Source organism: Sinocyclocheilus anshuiensis, unplaced genomic scaffold (assembly GCF_001515605.1).
Source record: "Sinocyclocheilus anshuiensis isolate Anshui unplaced genomic scaffold, SAMN03320099.WGS_v1.1 scaffold283, whole genome shotgun sequence".
In the NCBI taxonomy this organism is placed as follows: domain Eukaryota; kingdom Metazoa; phylum Chordata; class Actinopteri; order Cypriniformes; family Cyprinidae; genus Sinocyclocheilus; species Sinocyclocheilus anshuiensis.
Window position 1 is genome coordinate 5,505,546 of NW_015549605.1, and position 21,747 is coordinate 5,527,292.

A 21,747-nucleotide genomic window follows, 5' to 3' on the forward strand; every position below is an offset into this window, starting at 1 on the left:
AAATCATATTTACAGCTTAAGCATTTGTTTCTTATCTTCTCTTTAGATGAGATTGCACAAATATACCAAAGAAACCAATTGAGTTAACTCTCTGATGTGAGAATTAAACTCATGAGTCAGGACAGTTAGCACATTATTCATATTCTCAGCTGTAATCATTATTCTAACGTCATAGATTATCCTGTGCTTGTTTTGTCATGTTACTGTAAACGGGCTAACCCAGTTATAAAGCACCATGTCAGGAGTACGGAGCTGAAGTAGCCGTTTGTTCGACAGGTGAGAATGGATTAGTGAAATCCTACACTCTAAAAAATGCTGGGTTAAATACAACCCAGTGCTGGGTAAAATAGGGACAAACCCAGCAATTGGGTTGTTTTGACCCAGCGGTTGGGTTACTATTCAGAAGGTTGGGTTAAACATTTCACCCAATCGCTGGGTCAAAACAGCCCAATTGCTGGGTTTGTCCCTATTTTACCCAGCACTGGGTTGTATTTAACCCAGCATTTTTTAGAGTGTATTAGAAATACCAGGCCAAGAATTCTGCCGTACTCTCCAAACCGTCTCAAAGCAGCGTAAACCACAAACAGATTACTAACGCCCAAAATCAGTCAAAGCCAAGCGGCAAAAACCTGTGAAGCGACTGCAGTTTGTGTGTCTGTGTAAAGAGAATCCTGAATCGAGTGCTGACGTGGATTTGTCTTATTTTAGCTCAGTTATACTCCTGACACCTATATTAAACCGCACGCATATCAGTTACACGGCCATTCACTGAAATGACTGAAGGAGAAATGAAAAAGCCGATCGGAGAACTTGATTGGATGGGTTCTGTCTAATGCAGATGGAGAAAATGAAAACACTTTCCTAGAGCTCTATTATGTCTGTCTGTGGATAAACAAGTATTGTTTGACTTCCCACAGTAAAATTCTTTACATTTGAAATGGGGAAAGGCTAAAAGTTTATATAATCACATAAAAATTTTATTTTTATATTTTATACACTGAAAAAAACTTGGCTTTGAACCAATTTTCACTTAGAAATTGCTCGTAAATTTCACAAACAATTACAAAGAAATGGCAGTTAACAAAGAGAATTAAATATGAAATTTTGAAGTAGTAAGACTGAAATAGCATTTTCCCGTAAAACATAATCCAATAATATATTTTATAATATTTTATACATAAATGACTAATGTATAAAAAAGATTTTATTTCGGTATCAAATTGTTTTTATTAAATAGTTGTTCAATCATCTGAAGCATTATGGTATTAAAGGCACTGCCCCTCTATATTCATAATTCATATTTTCATATATTCATAAGATGTGATGTTTATGCTGTAAATAGAAAATAAAAATGCATTGCATATTTAAACGTTTCAAAATAGATCATTAAAGACTGATTAATGTTACAAAATTCAAATGAATGAATAATGATTATTTATTATTATTATTTGTAATTAATTTGTTTTTTATTTCATTATACATTATATTAATAAATATTATAGTAATTATATATTTTTAAAAATCATAATTTTGCCTATATTTTAAAAGCTTAATGTTACAAAATTCAAATGAATGAATAATGATTTATTTATTATTATTATTATTTTTAATTAATTAGTTTTTTATTTCATTATACATTATATTAATAAATATTATAGTAATTATATTATTAAATAAATCATATTTTTGCCTATATTTTAACAGCTTAATGTTACAAAATTCAAATGAATGAATAATGATTTATTTATTATTATTATTATTTTTAATTAATTAGTTTTTTATTTCATTATACATTATATTAATAAATATTATAGTAATTATATTATTAAATAAATCATATTCTTGCCTATATTTTAACAACTTAATCACACAGATTAGATTGACTGCATGCATATACATTTAGAGTCTGTTGATGTATAGAAAACACTGCAATGTGTTTGCTTATTGAGTTTGCTTATTAATGCATGTTTGTTTATCATTTATAAAAGTCCCCATCTCTCCCATTTCTTGAAAATGTAAATATGCAATGCATTTCCATTTTCTATTTACAGCGGTTATCGATTATGAACATGAAGTAGGCGAGCAGTGCGTTTAACACCATAATGCTCCACGTGATTGCATTGACCGTCATCTCGTGTTTGAAATCAGAAATACAGAGACATTTGGTCCATTACTGGCTTTATCCTTTGGGTGCTGTTGAGTCTACATGGACAAGCCACGTATCAGCAAGAGTAGGATGTGTATAATCCACAGTCAGAAGGTTATGACAACTGTCATATTATGGCTTGGTCATCTCCATGGAAACAAGGCAATGTGCATTGTCTCTCCTCTATCCACCCTTTCCTGAAAACATGTTATATGAGGACTCCATATTGGCCATAAGACTGAATAAATAAAAGGTTATTAAGAAAATTAATGTTTCTCTAAACAACTAAGAAGTACGGCTGTAAATACTATGTGGCTGAAACAAAATCATCTGGCTGTGGATAAATATGATCTGTATGAGTACACACGTTTGGCCAGCCGTTCCTTACAGAAATGTTTATCTTTGGAAGTCCAGGCTCAGTATAATTGATCAGGATGGGGGACGGATCAACGGCCTTGAGGAACGACTGACTTTGCACTCACAGTTTGAGTGCTTTGGCACTGAATGAGTTGGTCGGTCTGTCTCTCACATTGACGTCACTTTTGATTCGCAGGCACGGTTTTCCTGAAAAGCGCTTGGAAACTCGAGCAAGGCAAGTGAGTTATCTCTGTAAACGCTAACAACTGATTATGTTCATTTTAAATTCCAACCTGACTGAGACTGAGCTTACTAATAAGGATCACTTTTAAGAAAGTGTCTTTTTGCAAACTGTTGGAATTAGCGTTAACATTTTGCATTGGCACACAGGTTAGATTTTAATGTACTATTGCACATTAATCATGTTACGTAATAATTGATGTTCAGGATCTCCGAGACCTTGTGATAAAACTGAAAATCATTGAAAATTTTATTTAATATTTAATAAATGTAATACCTTTAATAATAAATAAAACAATTTAATAATTAAAATTGCTTATTTAAATGTTTGCATGCTTTTAATAAAAAGTTCTGTTAAAATGGACTTTGTTCAGGGTCTCAGAGACCTTGTGATAAAATAATAATTGAAAAATGTAATATTTTGTTAATAATTAATAACTTTAATACAAAATAATCAGTAAAATAATAAAAAAGATTCACAAATAAAGATCAGTCATGTTCCATTAAAACTGACTATTTTCAGGGTCTCAGAGACCTTGTGATAAAATAATAAAAAAATGAATATGTTAATACGTTTTATTAATAATATTTTATTAATAAAGAATATACTTATTTTTTAATATTCCTCTGACATAATGAACACCCATTTAACAGATATTATGAAACATGGATCATGTTCTATTAAAAATGACTTTCTCTATGTGCAGGGTCTCAAACATTTGTGATAAAATAATTTAAAACTTAATAGGTTAAATAAAAATAATCATTTTAAAATAAAATTTTTCATTTTTTCATGTTCCTCTGACATAATAAAAAAAACATTTTTTTTTCAAAGATTTGACCTGCCTGTTGTAGACGAGCAATAGAACAGAAGACCATTACAATAAAATTAGGAAAATCTTTAATGATCAACCCTCATATTTTGATGGTAAGTATGTTTTTGGGGATTTTTAAAGAGCCCTGTTGTCTCTCAAGGGTTAATTACACGGTTTGTTTTTTTCAGGATGACTTTAATGTAAATCATGACCGAGTGCGTTTATATGGATAACTTTCATCCACAAGCATTATTAAATGACGTGAGGCTAAACAGATCATTAGAAGTCATGTCATGAATTCTCAATGATCTAATGGTATGTAAAGAATCATATTTGTGTTATATGTTCGTGTATGATAAATTGTCAACGTTTTATAAAAACAGCGACGAAACGGTCAGCGCGCGTTTCACGCGTATGATGTGATCATCCAGAGCCTCTGAGCGCGCTCATCACGTGCTTCAGCTCAATGCATCCAGCCGCTTCGAGCAGAAGAAACTATCTCACCTCTCAGGAAAGGCTCGTGGAAAAACCTACAAGATTGACGTCAAAAAGATTCAACTATCCGGACGCGTCGAGCTGAACGCGAAGGAATCGGATGTGAGTGGAAGTGTCTGGAAACACCTCCAGGACCAAGTGCCTTTCCTCGTCTCCGGCAGCCTGTGGGAAGTTTCTTTCCATGTGAAAACCATCTGACTCATGATCTGCTCCGTACGCACTCATTCTGGACCACCGGGGACACTTACATATCCATAGATTGTATAACAGCCACGAGAAGACGAGACCGGATCGCGCATTCGTATATGAACTGTGAGATTTGGTGAGTAAAACGCAGCTGTTCTTCTGTATACCAAGACAGACGCAAGACATTTGACCCAGTTCATCTCTTGCTTACAAATTATGGATATGCATTGCGCACTAGACATGACATGGTTTAAAATGGGTCTGGCGGTGCGCAAAGCTGCGTGCGTTTGTGTTAGAAGAGGAGAAAGCCAACATCTGCTCGTTAAAAGTAGGTCTGCATGTAGACTGCCGTGTGTTTGTGCTGTTTACTAGATTACTTTGAACGGTTGAGAGTTATTGTGCATCATAATTACCACGCCATTGACATATTAATTATATTAACTACCATTTTATTGCGTGCTTTTATTATGCATGTTCATGTGGGTTCGGGAGACGAACGTTTTTATTGCTAACATTCAGTCTGTGCAATCGATTTTATACATTCAACAGACTGTGAGATTTTATTTTTTTGTCCTCTGGTCACTCGTTGGATTCATATCAGCTGCTGGTTAATTAGACGCACTTGCGCACTGGTTGTCATGACCACTCATCCACATCAATTCACCAGACTACAGACTGTTTACCTTCTTCATGCGTCTGATGTATATGTGAGCTCCTAGTTTCGAGATGAATGAGATGCATTAATTCTAGAAAGTTGTGCAGTGTGCTGCAGTGGTTAAAGATCTGGCTGGTACACTATAAAAATATGGCTTTGAAACAGTTTGCACTTAGAAATTGCTATGAAGTTTTACAAATAATTCCCAAAAAAGGTAACGCATTGAATTAAGCATGAAATTTTGAAGTAGAAAGACTGAAATACACTGTGAAAATTATTTTTTAAAGATTATTGGGGTATGTTTTACAAGAAAATATTATTTTAGTTTTTATGCTTCAACATGTGATGTTTGATTCAGTGTTACTTGCGGTTTCTTTGTGATTGTTTGTAAAATGTAGCATATAATTTCTTGTAAAACATACTCCAGTGACCTTAAGTTTTATTTACAACTTTAAAAAATATAAATTTTTTACAGTATAACTGAAAGGTTTTGTGTTCGAAACCAATTTGTTTACAGATAATTTTTATGATTAAATGCAGAATTTTACCCTTTTTTTATGATCAACACTCACATTTTAATGGTAAGTATGTTTTTAGGCTATTAAAAGTCTCTCTCAGACCACAAATAAAGGGTTAAGTATATAGTTTGTGTTTTTCAACATGACTAATTTAAATCATGACCGAATGCCTTTATATGTACAACTTAAATTCACAAACGTTATGAAATGATCTAAGGCTACACAGATCATTAGATGTCATGAAAGATTCAAACACGTATTTTATTAATTCACAATAAAAGTAAACAATCATATAATGTTTTTCAGTGACATACTTAAGTGACCTTGAGTTTTATTTGCAACTTCAAAAAATCTTTTTTACTGGGAAACTATATTAAATTCTATATAAATATTATGATTTCTGCATTCTATGTATATGTGTATATATGTATGTATGTATGCAGTTTTGTGATGTAAATGGTCACATATTGGACTGTAAAAGCTATGTGCTTCTCACTTACGAATATGAATGAACTGTGGTGTAATGATGTTGTTGAGTGCATTTCTTTAGAAACACATTCAACTGTGCAATTTAGACATGATAATACAGACCTAATTAAGTAGAAAAGAGCCAATAATGTTTAAAATCAGTCAAACCGATTATTTGTTTCTACAAAGAGCTGATTCATGAAGCATTGTGTCCTTGTGTAAGACACATAACCTCAGGTTACTCTACAGGGACTGTCCCTGTCATAATAAGTGTAGTGACTTAGAAAAGAAGAAAAAGCATCAGCTAAATGACTAAGGTAATCATCTCGGCTTGTGAAGAAAGCTGCAATATTTTAAAGTTGCATGTTTTATATGTCCCATGATTTATGAATTCAAAGCTGCCTCTGAAATTTATAGTTCAGTTGATGTTTCATTTACTGCACTGGCTGTGCTCAAGTACTCATCAAGTTCAATCAGAATGTACAATCAGAGCTTGAATAGCTAAATTACCAGCCTATAAGTTTCAAGAGACCTTGGAGACTCTTATAGAAGTTGCTTATATGAGCTTCTTGCAAATGTGAGTTATAAACGACCCAACGTTGTGATTATTTTTTTTTTAAACCAAATAATACAAGTTGCAACTTTAAGTTATGGTTGTAGTTGATAGTTTGGTCATAAATTTGTCAAAAGAACTTGAAGTTTTATTCAACTTGTGTGACATTCACTCGCTTGCTTTGTAACCAATAAATCTTGCACACTTTATGACAGCAGCCGTATTATAGTTAAATAAAACTATAAATTAATTAAAACTACAAAAAAAAAAATAATTATAAAAGTATCTCAGTGATACTAAAATAACAGTTATATGAGTGATATATTAATTTCCCCAACAGTATTTAAGAGTTAGTGCTGTTAGGGAACAAGTTTGTTTATTTTTAATTCTACACCTAGTAAAATAATGACTAACAAATAAGTATTTGCAGAAACTAACTCTGAGTTTAAATCCTAAAGAAACTATGGAGCATGTGTTGCACACGTTCATTGGTTTCGTTTGGCATTGCTCTTTAATCTCAAAGTGGTCGTTGAGATTAAAATTCCCGAAGCGACGTATAAGGTACATAAGCACTGAGCCTGTGCTATTAGATTAGATGAGCATAGGGCATGCCTTCGTTTACATGCTTGCAAAGAAAAGTTTGCACAGTACTTCACTAGACTTCATTGTATCAATTATTCTAAATGCAACAGCACTGTAACATTTTCCCAAGATTTCGTCAATTCAAACATGCATTTTGCTTTGAAACCCATACCAGGATGTTATAGGAGAAAATGCTCTCCGCAGAAAGTTGCACGTTTCTCCTGGGAGCTGATCTTTCCACTGCTATTCTTAGAGTTGTCACTTCAATCAGTCTATAAGAAGTGAACGAGAATTGCATTGCAAGAACACAATTCAGAACTTCTGTTTCACACCATGTGTCAAATTCCTCAAATTCTATTTAAAGGGGTCATATGATGTTGCTAAAAAGAACATTATTTTTTTCCTCAGCAACCAGCACGGATCAGCTCTAGGCTCTAGGCATGATGAAGCGGATATCGTCCTAATTTGGAAGGCCAAAAAAAGTAGTTTAGTTTTCACAACCAATCACACAACAATACTACAGCGAGAATAAAAGTTACGCCTTCTTTCTTTGCGTTAACATTTGGGCGGCGTTGTGCAGAAAGGAAAAATTGAAATCGCATCATATGACCCCTTTAAACCTGTATCAAGAACATATTCTTGCTAAAAGCAGTTTATGGCAGGAGAAATGGATCACACACATATGCAAACTGTTTCTCTTTCAGGGGTGCATGCATAAATGCCAAGAACCTGCATTAGAGAGACCTCAGCCAAAGAAAACGAGATCTTTTTGTGGAAAATGGACCCGCCGAATAAGGAGAGAAGGTCACCGGAGAATGGTCCCAGCTCGGCTCGGCCCTGTTGCTCAAGCCTCAAGGTAAATCTTATTGACTTGAACACCTAAAGGAGCTTTATTCTCAATTGTCACATCGTGGTGATTGCTGAAGCAGAAGCGCTGGTATATCTGAGAGCACACAGGTCCGTTGCTTTCCGCGTATCAGGCTTTGAAGGCCTCTGGCGCTGTGACGTCATTGAGTCCAAACAAGATTTCGCTTCAGTTTGTGGTGGAATCTTCTTCTGAAGAGCTGAGCACTGAGAACAGGGGGGGTTTTGAGCCAGCGCTCCTGATGAGATGATTATGGCTAACGATGTAAATAATGAGAGAGTCATGCTCCTCAGTTCCTTTCTCATGAACACATGAGCACGGCCACAGAAGATCCATTCAGCTCTCTGTATAAGACACGCAGTCATGTGCACCAGTAGATGTATTGTAAGGTTATAATGTAAAGGTTTACTAAAGCTCAATTTTAAAACATACAGTAGTAATCACACACAAGCAGATTTTTTTTTTGTGGTAAACAAGTGAATAGGTCATGGAGGTATTTAGTGATCATATATCACTTAATAAGCATTACTGGCACTTTGAGAGTCGAAAAACACATACAGGCAACACAAAATTAATCCCCGTGGCTCCTAATGATATATTGAAGTCTTATGAAGCGAAACGATCAGTCTGTGCAAGAAACTGAACATTATTTAGAGCATTATTACCTGTAATCCAAATGGTTCGGGGTGAGGTCCGTTTCACGAATGAATGATTCTATTGATCCGGTTCTTTTTGGTGAACTAGGCCTAGTTAAACCAGTTCACCAGATCTGACTGAACCGTCTGACAGGGTTTGACGTATATGTGCATGCAATTTTTCCCTATAGACTTGCCTCTCTTGTAGTCAACTTGATTTAAAAATCAACCTTGTTTACTTTAATAATACACATTCCTTATTGTAAATAATTCAAGTTATGCACGCTATTCCACTGGAAAAAAATTGGTCTTTGTTTTATATATATATATACATCATTAAAATATAATCACTTTCTCTGCCTCTGAAACAACTTTGTTTTTTGTTTTTTTATTTTATTATAATGGATGTAGTTTTTTCTCTCATTAAATATCCAGTTGAATCAAAAGATGTCTTTAGCCACTCCATGTAATGGTTTAGAAACACTTTGGGCCCTATTTTAACGATCTAAGCGTATGGTCTAAAGCGCACGGCGCAATTGCACTCAGGGTGTGTCCAAATCCACTTTTGCTAGTTTAACGACGGGAAAATAGTCGGTGCACCCGGCGCATGGTCTAAACGGGTTGTCCCTATTCTCTTAATGAGTAATGGGTGTTTTTTGGGCGTAACATGCAATAAACCAATCAGAGTCTCATCTCCCAGCAATTGCACTTAGGGCATGTACGAATCCACTTTTGCTAGTTTAAGGACGGGAAAAATGGTCGGCGTGCCTGGCGCATGGTCTAAAAGGGTTGTCTCTATTCTCTTAATGAGTAATGGGTGTGTTTCGGGCGTAACGTGCCATAAACCAATCAGAGTCTCATCTCCCATTCCCTTTAAAAGCCAGTTGCACTCGCGCCATGGCGGATTCGCTATTTACACGGTGGAATTTACAAGCGGAAAAACGGAACGCTTCTCTAGTGAGGGAACGGATCTGCTCGTGTGCCTAATTCTGATGCATGCAATGACTATCCATTATGACATGTAGGCATTTTTATATTTATGTACACAATAATGGTATTTAGTGATCATATATCACTTAATAAGCATTACTGGCACTTTGAGAGTCGAAAAACACATACAGGCAACACAAAATTAATCCCCGTGGCTCCTAATGATATATTGAAGTCTTATGAAGCGAAACGATCAGTCTGTGCAAGAAACTGAACATTATTTAGAGCATTATTACCTGTAATCCAAATGGTTCGGGGTGAGGTCCGTTTCACGAATGAATGATTCTATTGATCCGGTTCTTTTTGGTGAACTAGGCCTAGTTAAACCAGTTCACCAGATCTGACTGAACCGTCTGACAGGGTTTGTGGCTCGAGCAGCACAGATCTACAAGTTACTCAATCTAAACTCACTTTCAGACGCCTGACAGTCACTCCGACTGGAAATGAGCCGAACCAGTTCATTGAAATTAACTGTCTGATAGAACCAGTTCAGAGAAAAGAATCAGACTTCCTCGTTTGCCTGCAGCTCTGGATTACAGGTAATAATGTTGTAAATAATGTTAAGTTTCTTGCACAGACCAATCGTTTCGCTTCATGAGACCTCAATATATTGTCAGGAGCCACGGGTATTCATTTTGTATTACCTGTATATCCTTTTTTTATTATTATTCTTAAAGTGCTATTAGCCGTTTATATTTATGTACACAATAATAATCTTTTACATTTTAATCCTTACATTTTTCATTTTTAAAAATGTTTGTGTGCTGCTGCGTGTGTGTGTAATAAGAAAAGTGTATGTGCGTTGTGCACCCGCCTATAGGCACATATAACTAACGCGCTCTTTAAATAACAAAAAAAATATATATATATATATTGCGCCAGACTTTAGACCAGGTTTTTGTTGGTCAATGGCGCAATCTATTTCACACCATTCAAAATAGAGTTTCTTGCACAGACCAATCCATGTGTCATGTAGACTTACCTCTCCTTCTTTGTAGTCAACATCGATTCAAAATCGACCTTGTTTACTTTATTAATTTACATTTTTGGTCTTATTTTGAATAATTGTTTTAAAAAGTACACATTTGTACCTTATTTAGTGCATATTAGTACTTTTATTTATTTAATCAATTATTGGCTAAAGTGCACATATTAGTACCTTTTAAAAAATACCAGATTTTCTACTATTTTTATGTAGAGAAAAACATATATATATATGTGCGTTGTGCACCCGCCTATAGGCACATATAACTAACGCGCTCTTTAAATAACAAAAAAAATATATATATATATATTGCGCCAGACTTTAGACCAGGTTTTTGTTGGTCAATGGCGCAATCTATTTCACACCATCTAAAATAGAGCCTGAGATGAGAGATGGGAGATGAGACTCTGATTGGTGTATTGCACGTTATGCCCAAAACACACCCATTACTCATTAAGAGAATAGGGACAACCCTTTTAGACCAAGCGCAAAGACAGAACGCGTCTCCAGAGATGAAATAGGTAAGTAGCAAATAGGTAGCCTAATTCTGATACATGCAATGACTATGACATGTAGGCATTTTTATATTTATGTAGCCTACACAATAATAATCTTTTACATTGCAGTCCTTTAATTTTTTATATTTGGCATGTTTGTGTGCTGCTGTGTGTGTAATAAGCAGAGTGTACGCGCACTGTGGACCCGCCTATACTAACGTGCTCTTTAAATAATAAAAAAAACTACTGCGCCATTGACTAGACCAGGTTTGAGTTGGTCAATGGCGCAGTCTATTTCAGTTGCCTCAAAACAGCAATGCACCAGCAATGTGCCTGAACACACCTCGTTTTCAGACCAGCACGCCCTTGGGCGCACAAATGGACGCAAATGCACTTGCTATTTAAACAACGTGGTGCAGGACGTGAAAATGACAACTGCGTCGGGCTGAAACTAGCAAAATACACTTGCGTCGCGCCTGGCGCCGCATTTCGCCAGGTGTATGATAGGGCCCATGATGTAGTTGAGCCTTTAATTTAAAACACCACTAAACCATAATATGCTGTTTGCTAATGCTAGTTGATAGCAGGTGGAAGTACACTGTTTTTTTCTTTGCATACAATCATGCACGACCGCTAGTGCAATGATTGCTGGACTTTTTCCCGTTATGATGACATGTTTGTTATACAGATAATTGCATATACAAACTCTATTCTGCACCAAAAAATACAGCTTTTGCATCAAACTATAGCAAAGAAATATGATGAGCAATGGCAGGAATCCAAGAGTGCATTCTGAAAGTTGCTCTCTAGGCCATTGAGGGGTTAAATGCCTTTTTAAAGAGCATAACTGCAATGGCAGAAGATGTTATCAGCTGACTTGTTAGGAGTATCAAACCTCTGACCCTCTGGGTTTTAACGTGTGAATGACTAGCGAATGCTTCTGCGTTCAGAAAGAGCTCTTGTTGAGTTCTCAGATGAGCTATTACAGACTCCGAAAGGCTCAGTACTTAATTAGTGACATAAATAGTTTTTCTACACATTAAGATCGGGCGCATGCAGATGAGATCCGATTTTAGGGCTTGTTTTTGCTTGGGATTCAATTTGCATGAGACAACAGTGTAAAAGCTGCTTAGAATCAGATTATTTCGCACAGCTAACGAGAGGAGTGAGCACAATGAAAAGGCCGTTTCTAAGAAAAGAGACCACGCAGAGGTGCGGTAAATTACATCTTAGATGTGTCCTGATCATAATCCTCCAATAAACCTTTACGGAGGCCTGTTCTGATTTCCAAATTCTTTGCTTTAGCCCGAGGTCTGATCTTAGAAGTGATCTGCATACTTCAGGAGCACAGGCTAATCTGATGAATGAAGGTATTGTAATTGCACTCATAGAGACTCTTATGGTAAAGCCGATTAGTGTTTCCAGTGGTGTTATAGCTCTACAAGTTTTTCTCCCAGTAACACAAAAATAAGGCATTTTGTCACATCCAACAAAAAAAACAACTTGGACCACATTCAAAGATCTGGGGATCAGTTCATTTAGTTACAGTTCATTTATAATCCTTACCAACACCAAATATTTATGAATTATGGTATTGCTTGGACTAAAGAAAGGGTTTAAGAAGTTTTATCTGATCTCTGGAAGTCGCTACAGCCATGAAAAAAAAAAAAGGAAATATTAGGAAATTAAAAAAATTGTGATATCCAGACATGGAAAATTTATTAAAACTATTAAAAATAAACATGTCATTGCCTTTTCCCCATCTAAAATATTGAAATGGCTTGTGTTAAATGTTTGTGTAGAATAAAATTTTAGTGCAGTTGATACACTTTTTTGTTTGTGCTGTGTTTTTGTAATTTTAATTATTTTTTTAAATATGTCTTATAGTGTTGATTGTTTCTTTAGTTTTAGTTATTTTCATACTTAAGTTTAAACTAAACGAAAATGAGAAATGCTTCCTTGCTAGCTGGCTCAAATGTATTTATTTATTTGTTTGTTTGTGTGTTTGTTTATTTCAGTTGTTTTTTAGTTTTATTTAGTATAATAAACCTGCATTTTTTTATTTTTTTTTTAGTTGAGTAATTTTTTTAAAATGTGTTAAAGGGGTCGTATGATGCTATTTTAAAGATCATTATTTTGTGTATTTGGTGTAACAGAATATGTTGACATGCTTTAATGTTCAAAAAACACATTATTTTTCAAATACTGTACATTATTGTAGGTCCTCTATGCCCCGCCTCTCTCAAACACGTCATTTTCTACAAAGCCCCCTCCTTTGACAAGCGCAGTCTGCTCTGATTGGCCAGCTGACCCAGTGCATTGTGATTGGCCGAACACCACAAGCACGTGTCGGAAATGTAACGCCCCTTACCATAATCGTGAGCATCAGCTTTCAAAGTAAATATCAAGACAGTTAATAATGTCGTTAGTTTTACCATCAGTTCAAGCCCGAAAGGGCAACAGAATCGCGTGACAGACACAGTGATGATGCAGCACACAAGCCGCGGTTAAGACAGCTGACGTGCTATGATTTCGAGAAGGATATAACTGCAGCCTGGAGATCTCCAAATGGGGGCGGGAACTCCAAAACGGGGTGGGAGCTCCAAAATAGAATAGGGCGTGGTTTCCTCCCATTGACAGACAGGCACATGACACGCATGCACATTTTTTCCCCCAATCCACTTCTGTGCAAACGCCACCCCACAAAGATTTTATTGGTTGTGTCAATTAAAGTGTTTTAACCAGTCAACCAGTGAAATTGACTGCACGGTGGGATTGGCGCTCAATAGCGTGGTAAACAAAGATACAGTTCAGGAGATAAACAGTTAATAAGATTATGCAATATGAATCGTTCCGTAACTCCCCAACCGGACCTCACCGGACAATGGCACCTTTTTAGTTGCACCCAGCATCAATACCCCCTCCTACCCTGAGAATTTCGAGCCCCGGGACACCCCCGTTGCTTAAAACAAAGCAATAGAGTAAAAAAGAGAAAGGAAAACTTGAAACCGCATCATATGACCCCTTTAAGACAGTTTTTAAGTTTTGGTTTATTTAGTTTAGCTGTTCTAGTGCTTAAATTTAAACTAAACAAAAATAAGAAATGTTGACGAGTTTGTTTTTCAAATATATGTATTTTATATTTCAGTTAATATTTACGGTGTGGTTTTAGTTAAAGACAATAACCCTCTTTTTTTTTTTAATATAATTTTTTAGTTTTAGTAATTTGATTGTCTTGTAATTTTTAATTATTATTATTATTATTTAATGTGTCAATATAATTTATTATTCATTTCTGGTTTTTAGTTATTTTTTATAATTGTTTAAACTAAATGAATAAGAAATGTTGCCTTGGCAACTAGATGAAATAAAATGTTTTTTGTCTTATCATTTTATTTTATTATTTTATATCAGTTGATGTTTATTTTATTGAAAATGTATGGTTTTAGTTTTAGTTAGTAATAATAACCACAATATATATAATTTTTTTTAAATGGCAATATGATACATAAATTAATGTAAAAATGAATATCCAGTAATGACATTAGACTGGAAAGATCATATAAAATGTCATTAGTCAAAAAGTGAGGGAATGCTAAATTAGAAATTTCTTCTATAAAATGTTTACATTTATTCATTTAGCAGATGCTTTTATCCAAAGCGACTTACAATTGGGGAATACATCAATACACAGGAAGTGCTTGTCATACCACGTTTCAAGCATTGTTCAAATAAGTACAAGCTAGACAGAGAAAGATGAAAGAAAAAAAATTATTATTTTTTTTTTCTGTCAGATAGTGACGAAAGAGATGAGTTTTCAGCTGTCGCTTGAAAAATGTCAGGGATTCAGCATTCCGGATAGGGGTGGGAAGACCATTCCACCAGCCAGGAATGGTGAACGAGAATGTTCTGGAAAGTGATGTTGAGCCTCTCTGTGATGGTATCACGAGGCGTCGCTCACTAGCGGATCTCAGACTTCTGGAGGGGATGTAGATTCGTAGTAGTGAGTGGAAGTAGGCGGGTGCTGAGCCTGTGGCTGTTCTATATACAAGCATCAATGTCTTGAACTTGATGCGAGCCGCAAACGGTAGCCAGTGCAAGGAGATAATGAGAGGTGTAACATGGGCTCTTTTGGGCTCGTGGAAGACCAGTCGTACCGCTGCATTCTGAATAATTTGTAGAGGTTTGATTGTGCATGATGGAAGTCCAGCCAGAAGAGCATTGCAGTAGTCCAGTCTAGAAATGACAAGGGCCTGGACAATAAGTTGTGCAGCATGCTCTGTTAGAAAGGGCCTGATCTGTCTGATGTTGTGCAATGCAAACTTGCAAGATCTAGCAGTTTTTGCAATGTGGTTTTTGAAGGTCAGCTGGTCATCAAAGATTACACCAAGATTTCTGACCAAAGTTGATGGGGTAATTGTAGAAGAACCTAGCTGGATGGTGAAATCATGCTGTAGAGTCGGAGTGGCAGGGAAGACAAGAAGCTCAGTCTTTGCCAGGTTGAGCTGTAGGTGATGTTCTTTCATCCATGCCGAGATGTCCGCCAGGCAGCCTGAGATCCGTGCAGCTACCGTTGGATCATCTGGTTGAAATGAGAGATAGAGCTGTGTGTCATCAGCATAGCAATGGTAGGAGAAGTCATGTGCCTGTATGATGTTGCACAGTCGTCAGTGTACAAAGGTGTTCAGTTCTGTGCTGTTCCAGCACTATGGAGCGTAAACTCCAGACGTCAGTGCATGACGGCCGCTCTGGCGCATGCTTGGGAAATCCATAAGCGCGTGAAGGGACCCATGTGCTCCTGAGTGAGGAAATCTCTGGACTGTTGTAAAAGCTGAAAATTAGCCCAGAGGCCACGGCGAGCACGTGTTGCTGTTGGCTGGCGGTCAGATTACTGCGTCCACGTGTAATGTGATCTAAGTTGTGCTCCGAGGAGATGAGGGACGTGCCACTGCATTGACAGTAAATTTATGACGATTTTAAGTCAGTGACAGATGCTTGTGCATGATCCTCCGGCTTTGAAACTTTTGGTTGAGGGGTCTGCTCTCATATTCACCATCTACATACTCGTCAAAAGTCTGGAAACATTATGATTTTTTAATGTTTTTAATGAAATCTCTACTGCTGACCAAGACTGCATTTATTTGATCCAAAATACAGTAAAATTGTGAAATATTATTACAATTTAAAATAACTATTTTCTGTTTGAATATGTTAAAATGTAATTTATTGCTGTGATCAAAGCTGAATTTTCAGCATCATTACTCCAGTCTTCAGTGTCACGTGATCTTCAGAAATCATTCTAATATGCTGATTTACTGCTCAAGAAACATTTCTGATTATCAGTGTTGTAAAAACAGTTGTGTTCCTTCATATTTTGCAGAAACGTTCTTTTAGGATTCTTTGATGAATAGAAAGTTCAAAAGAACAGAATTTATTTGAAATAGAATATTTCTAACATTATTAACGTTTTTACTGTTACTTTTGATCAATTTAATGCATATTTGCTGAACACACATCCCAAACATTTGAATGGAAGTATATCATGGTTTCTGCATAAATATGAAGCGGCAGAACTGTTTTCAACATTTTTTAGAATAGAATAGAATAGAAAGTGTTTCTTGAGCAGCAAATCAGCATATTAGAATGATTTCTGAAGATCATGTGACACTGAAGACTAGAGTAATGATGCTGAAAATTCAGTTTTGATCACAGGAATAAATTACATTTTACAATATATTCACATAGAAAACAGTTATTTTAAATTGTAATAATATTTAATAATATTACTGTTTTTACTGTATTTTTGAGCTCACCAATGCAGCCTTGGTGAGCAGAGGAGATTAAAAACATTTCAAAACTATAATGTTTCCAAACTTCTGTCAAGTACTGTACATTCTGTGCTGCTCGTTTGCAATCCATCAGTGGACAGGTGATTGTCACCGTTCACCTTTCAGCTGTGTTTCTATTCTGAGCATCCCGCCATGGGAGAACATGTGTGGCGTGCCTGAAACGTCCAGTGCGCTTTACACACTCTTTCTCACACTCCCTCTCTTTGTTTTGTCCTTCTTTAAGACATTAGTTCTTTAGATACTGCTTTCTTCACTCAGCGTTAGAAACCTCCCAAATCCCAGCATGCTCTGTGCTGTCCCCTAAAGTAAGCATAAATCTTTCAGGAATGTGAGCGAGTCCCAATCGAAGAACATAATCCATTATGACGCAGGGTTGCGTGACCCAGAACAAAGTTGCGATAACTTGTTTAAGTGAAGGACACAGAATGTAAACACTTCAGCGTTTGTGAGAAGAACAGCGTCGGCTAATTGATTGATCGATTTTAGATGTTAGAAAAGACATCTTTGTCAAATGATTACTTTGGACTGAAATGAATCAAACATGTCAGTTCACTGAAGCTGTGATTGTCTGGGTTGATTTTTTTTGCTTTGAGTATCTACAGGTGATGGAAAAAGTTTGGGGTCGGTAAGATTTGTTAATATTTTTTAAGTCTATTTATGCACAGGCTGCATTTATTTGATCAAAAATACAGTAAACATTTTGAAAATCTTTTACAATTTAAAATGACTGTTTCCTATGTGAATATATTTTAAAATGTAATTTATTCCTGTGATGTTTAACAGAGCAAGGGAATTTTAACACAGTATTTCTTTTTATATTTTTCATCTGGAGAAAGCCTTATTTATTTAAATTTGCCTGGAATAAAATAATCATTAAAAAAAAAAAAATTTTCTAAGGTCAATATTATTAGCCCTCTTAAGAAATGATCTGTTTGATTGGCTACGGAACAAACCACTGTTGTTCAATGACTTGCCTAACTAACCTAACTTGCCTAATTAACCTAATTAATCCTCTAAGACTTTTAAAATTATCATTATAATAGGATCATTAGAATATTAAATATATAAAATTATCATATTTTTATCTTATTTATAATTTTGTTATACTATAAATTATAATTTTATATTATTTATAATTTTATTGTAATTATACTAATTTATATTTTTTATTTATATAAATATATATAATTTAATCTACTATAAAAATTATTATCAATATCAATATTATAGTGATAATTTAAAAAAAATTCAGGGATGCAAAAAAAAAACTGTTTATAAAAGGACTTTTATGCGGTCATAAAAAAGATTGTTTTAATCAAGTTTTCTGCCGATGAGCTTCAAAAAGTGATTCAGCTCTTTTTTTTCCATCTTTGTACATGGAAAATTCAAGTGTTGGTTGAAAGACGACTGTAAAGCTGACGATTTGATCATCAAAGGCTTCTCGTCTCTTCTCTTCTCTTCTCTTCTCTTCTCTTCTAGCCTCGTCTTTTTTCCCCCCTCTTCTTTTTGCTTCTTCACCCTTCTCTTCACGTTTCTGTTGATTATTAATTTGGATGCAGGGAGTGTGCATATGTGCGGGAAACCCGACAAGAGTGAAGATGCACCGCTGTGCCGAGGAAAAACTCTGCGAATGCTGATGATTTTGGTCCAGAAACCCCAGCAACAGACGATAAAAGTGTCTGCGTTTCATCATCAAAAGCAGCAACTCATTTTTCCCCTTGTTCTTCTCATATGGAGGCTTAAGTCAGTGTGGTTGAATGCAGTAGCATCGCTCAAGAGCGTGACATAAGCTCCCCTAATCCGCTTTTTGTCCCCACTACCCATAATGCAATGCAGTCTCTCCCCCCCCCATCTCTCCATCTCTACTCCGGTTCTCTTATCCGCTACGATTTTAAATGCATATTAATGAAGAGTTGCTTCCATGTCCAAAAATAGGTTAATGAGGGAGAGTGCGAGTTGTGCGTGCAACATCTGCTGAATAAAACCTCTCTCTTTCTGTCTCATTACAGATGTTCCTCGTGGCCTTGTCCTTTGCCTACTTCGCCAAGGCATTATCCGGGAGCTATATGAAAAGCACAATAACTCAGCTGGAAAGACGCTTCGACATCCCCAGTTACTTAATAGGTGTCATTGATGGCAGCTTTGAAATAGGTAAGAACCGGATCTTCATGCGTCAGCAGACCTTTCGCTGCGTTTCGATCCCGTCACCTCCGCCAAGCAGTTGCCAAGGCTCTCATCTAGCCTTTCACGGCATCTGCAAAATAATACTGAGACGCACCATGTGTGCTGCAATTTACGCCTGTCATCGTCTGCAGTGCAGTCGTCCCACAGATCGGACAGTTACGCAACTGCAAACGCGTTAAACAAGCCACAACTGCAGCGTAAAGCGCTCGTCTTCACACATGCAAATTGCATTGGATTACACATGCATAAATTATTACATTGCAATAAAAGGCTTTATTTGATATATAGCATGGTCCCAAAGAAAATATGGTATTATCAGGGTACTTGTTTGCATCACAGTCGTAATCTTTGATTCTTTGATAAATGGAAAGTTCAAAAGAACAGCATTTATTTGAAATAGATCTTTATAAATTACAAAAGTCTTTTACGGTCACTTTTGATTAATTTAATCAATCTGATCAATGTAATAATCTATTTAATGCATTCTTGCTGAATAAAATTAGAATTATTTAGAAAGTAAATATAATATTTGCAATACAAATACAATGTAAATAGTAATCTATTCAATGCATTCTTGCTATATAAAATTACGAATATGAATAGAATTCATGTAAATACTGTGTAATATTTACAAAAAATATAAATATTGATCTATTTAATGCATTTTTGCTGAATAAAAGTATAAATATTTAGGAAATATATATACATAAAATATTTTCAAAATAAACAAAATATGAATATGAATTATTCAATGCATTTTTGCTGAATAAAATGACTAAGATTAATATAATAAATGTAGATATAATATTTCCAAAAAGTAAAATATAAATATTGATCGGTTTGATGCATTCTTGCTGAACAAAATTACAAATATTTATAAAATACATATAAATATGATATTTATAAAATAAATAAATAAATTATAAATAGTAATCTATTCAATGCATTCTTGCTGAATACAATTACAAATATTTAGAAAATAAATCAAAAATTTACAAAATAAATAAAATATAAATATTAATCTATTTAATGCATTCTCGCTGAATAAAATTACAAATATTTGTCTAAATATAAATATAATATTTACAAAATAAAATTGATATTAATCTATTATGTAATCATATTATATAATTAATTTTTAATACATATTACTATTAACATATTATATTATTATTAATTATTATAAAGAGTATCCCAAAATCTTAATCACTTAATGTTTTGACCTTTTCAGGTGTGCAGGGATGCCAGGATTAAAATAAAAAAATATTTTTATGTTGTAAGGGATGCCTCAAAGCAGCCATACAAAGATTGTTTTAATCAAAGTTTTATTCCAACAAGCTTTAAAAGTGACTCAGCTCTTTATTCATCTTTGTGCATGTAAAATCATAATCTAGAGTAGTGAAAGCAAGCCTAAACCCTGCTTACACTGCTGCAGCCGGCGCTCACGTGGCCCTAGCAACCAGTGTTTCCGTAGGAGCAAGAAACAGCATGAAGCCTAGCAGAGATCATGTGTCAGAGTTAGCATCACTGTCTCACTGCCTTGCGTCCCCGTTATCAACAAGTGCTAGAAACAGGCCAAACAAAGGCTGCTCTGTGTCATTGTGTGTGTTTTGTAAATGTTTGGGTGAGTTGTTTCTTTTTGGTTAGGCTGACCTCACAAACTGAGCCATGGTCTACATGTCTGAGAATTCCTGTTCCCATTAAAGCCGTGAAATGTCCTGAACGCCACGCTGGGTACAGAACTGTGCTATAATTGTCCTCACAAAGACCTCCGTTCATGGAGCCGTGAAGCTCAGAAACCAAATAAATCTGCCAATAAATGTTCCTCACAAACAAAGAGGTCAATCATGTAGAAATCAGTTGGGAAGCGTCATGTTCAGAGAGTTTGTGGAGCGGATACGTGCGTTCACGGGTCATCATAATGGGGGTTTTATTGCCTGTATAATATGCACTCCAGTACCAAATAATACACAATCAGAATTGCTTTTATTTTACACTTGTTCACCTATTAAAGGAAAATTTGCTGAGAATTCACTTGTAGATGAGTTTGTTTCTTCATCAGATTTGGAGAAATGTAGCATTCCATCACTTGCTCAGCAATGGATCCTCTGCAGTGAATGGGTGCCGTCAGAATGAGAGTCCAAACAGCTGATAAAAACATCACAATAATCCACAAGTAATCCACAGCACTCCAGTCCATCAGTTAATGTCTTGTGAAGCCAAAACCTGCATGTTTGGAAGAAACAAATCCAGCATTTAGACGTTTTTAACTTCAAACCCTCGCTTCTGGCCAAGTCCATAATCCATAATAACACTTCCTCCAGTGTAAAAAGTCCATATCCTGTCTCTCACATCAAAATCCAGCCACATATTTGTTTAGAGCTGTTTTGGCTTGTAAACAGTGTTTGATCTGTGCAGATTTCTCTCCTGATTCAGACAAGACCACTTTTTCCACTGGAGAAAGCAATGTTATGGTGGAAGCAATTGACTTTAAAAATGCCTTAATGATGGATTTGTTTCTTACAAACACGCAGCTTTTGGCTTCGAATGTGACATACCTCAAATCTGTTCTGATTAAAGAACCAAAACATCTAAATCATGGCTGACCTGATGGTGACTGAATTTTCAGCAAATTTTAATTTTTGGGTGAACTTTTCCTTTAAAGGGGTCATATGATGCGATTTCAATTTTTCCTTTCTCTTTGGAGTGTTACAAGCTCTTGGTGCA

General features: G+C 35.5%; 1 protein-coding gene across 3 annotated transcripts in view; it reads left to right on the plus strand.

Moving 5' to 3' along the window:
• Positions 1-2,678: 2,678 nt before the first annotated feature.
• The window catches only part of LOC107658953 (solute carrier organic anion transporter family member 1C1-like), a 37,384-nt gene continuing 18,315 nt past the window's right edge, over positions 2,679-21,747 (plus strand). The window contains exons 1-3 of one of the 3 annotated variants that reach the window (XM_016447694.1): positions 2,679-2,742; positions 7,720-7,871; positions 18,846-18,987. In XM_016447694.1, the coding sequence (XP_016303180.1) occupies positions 7,734-7,871; positions 18,846-18,987 (280 nt within the window). In that variant the 5' untranslated portion in view covers positions 2,679-2,742; positions 7,720-7,733. Of the gene's footprint in view, positions 2,743-4,036; positions 4,376-7,719; positions 7,872-18,845; positions 18,988-21,747 lie in introns of those variants that run through there. The other 2 variants (XM_016447693.1, XM_016447695.1) reach the window with 2 other exon arrangements.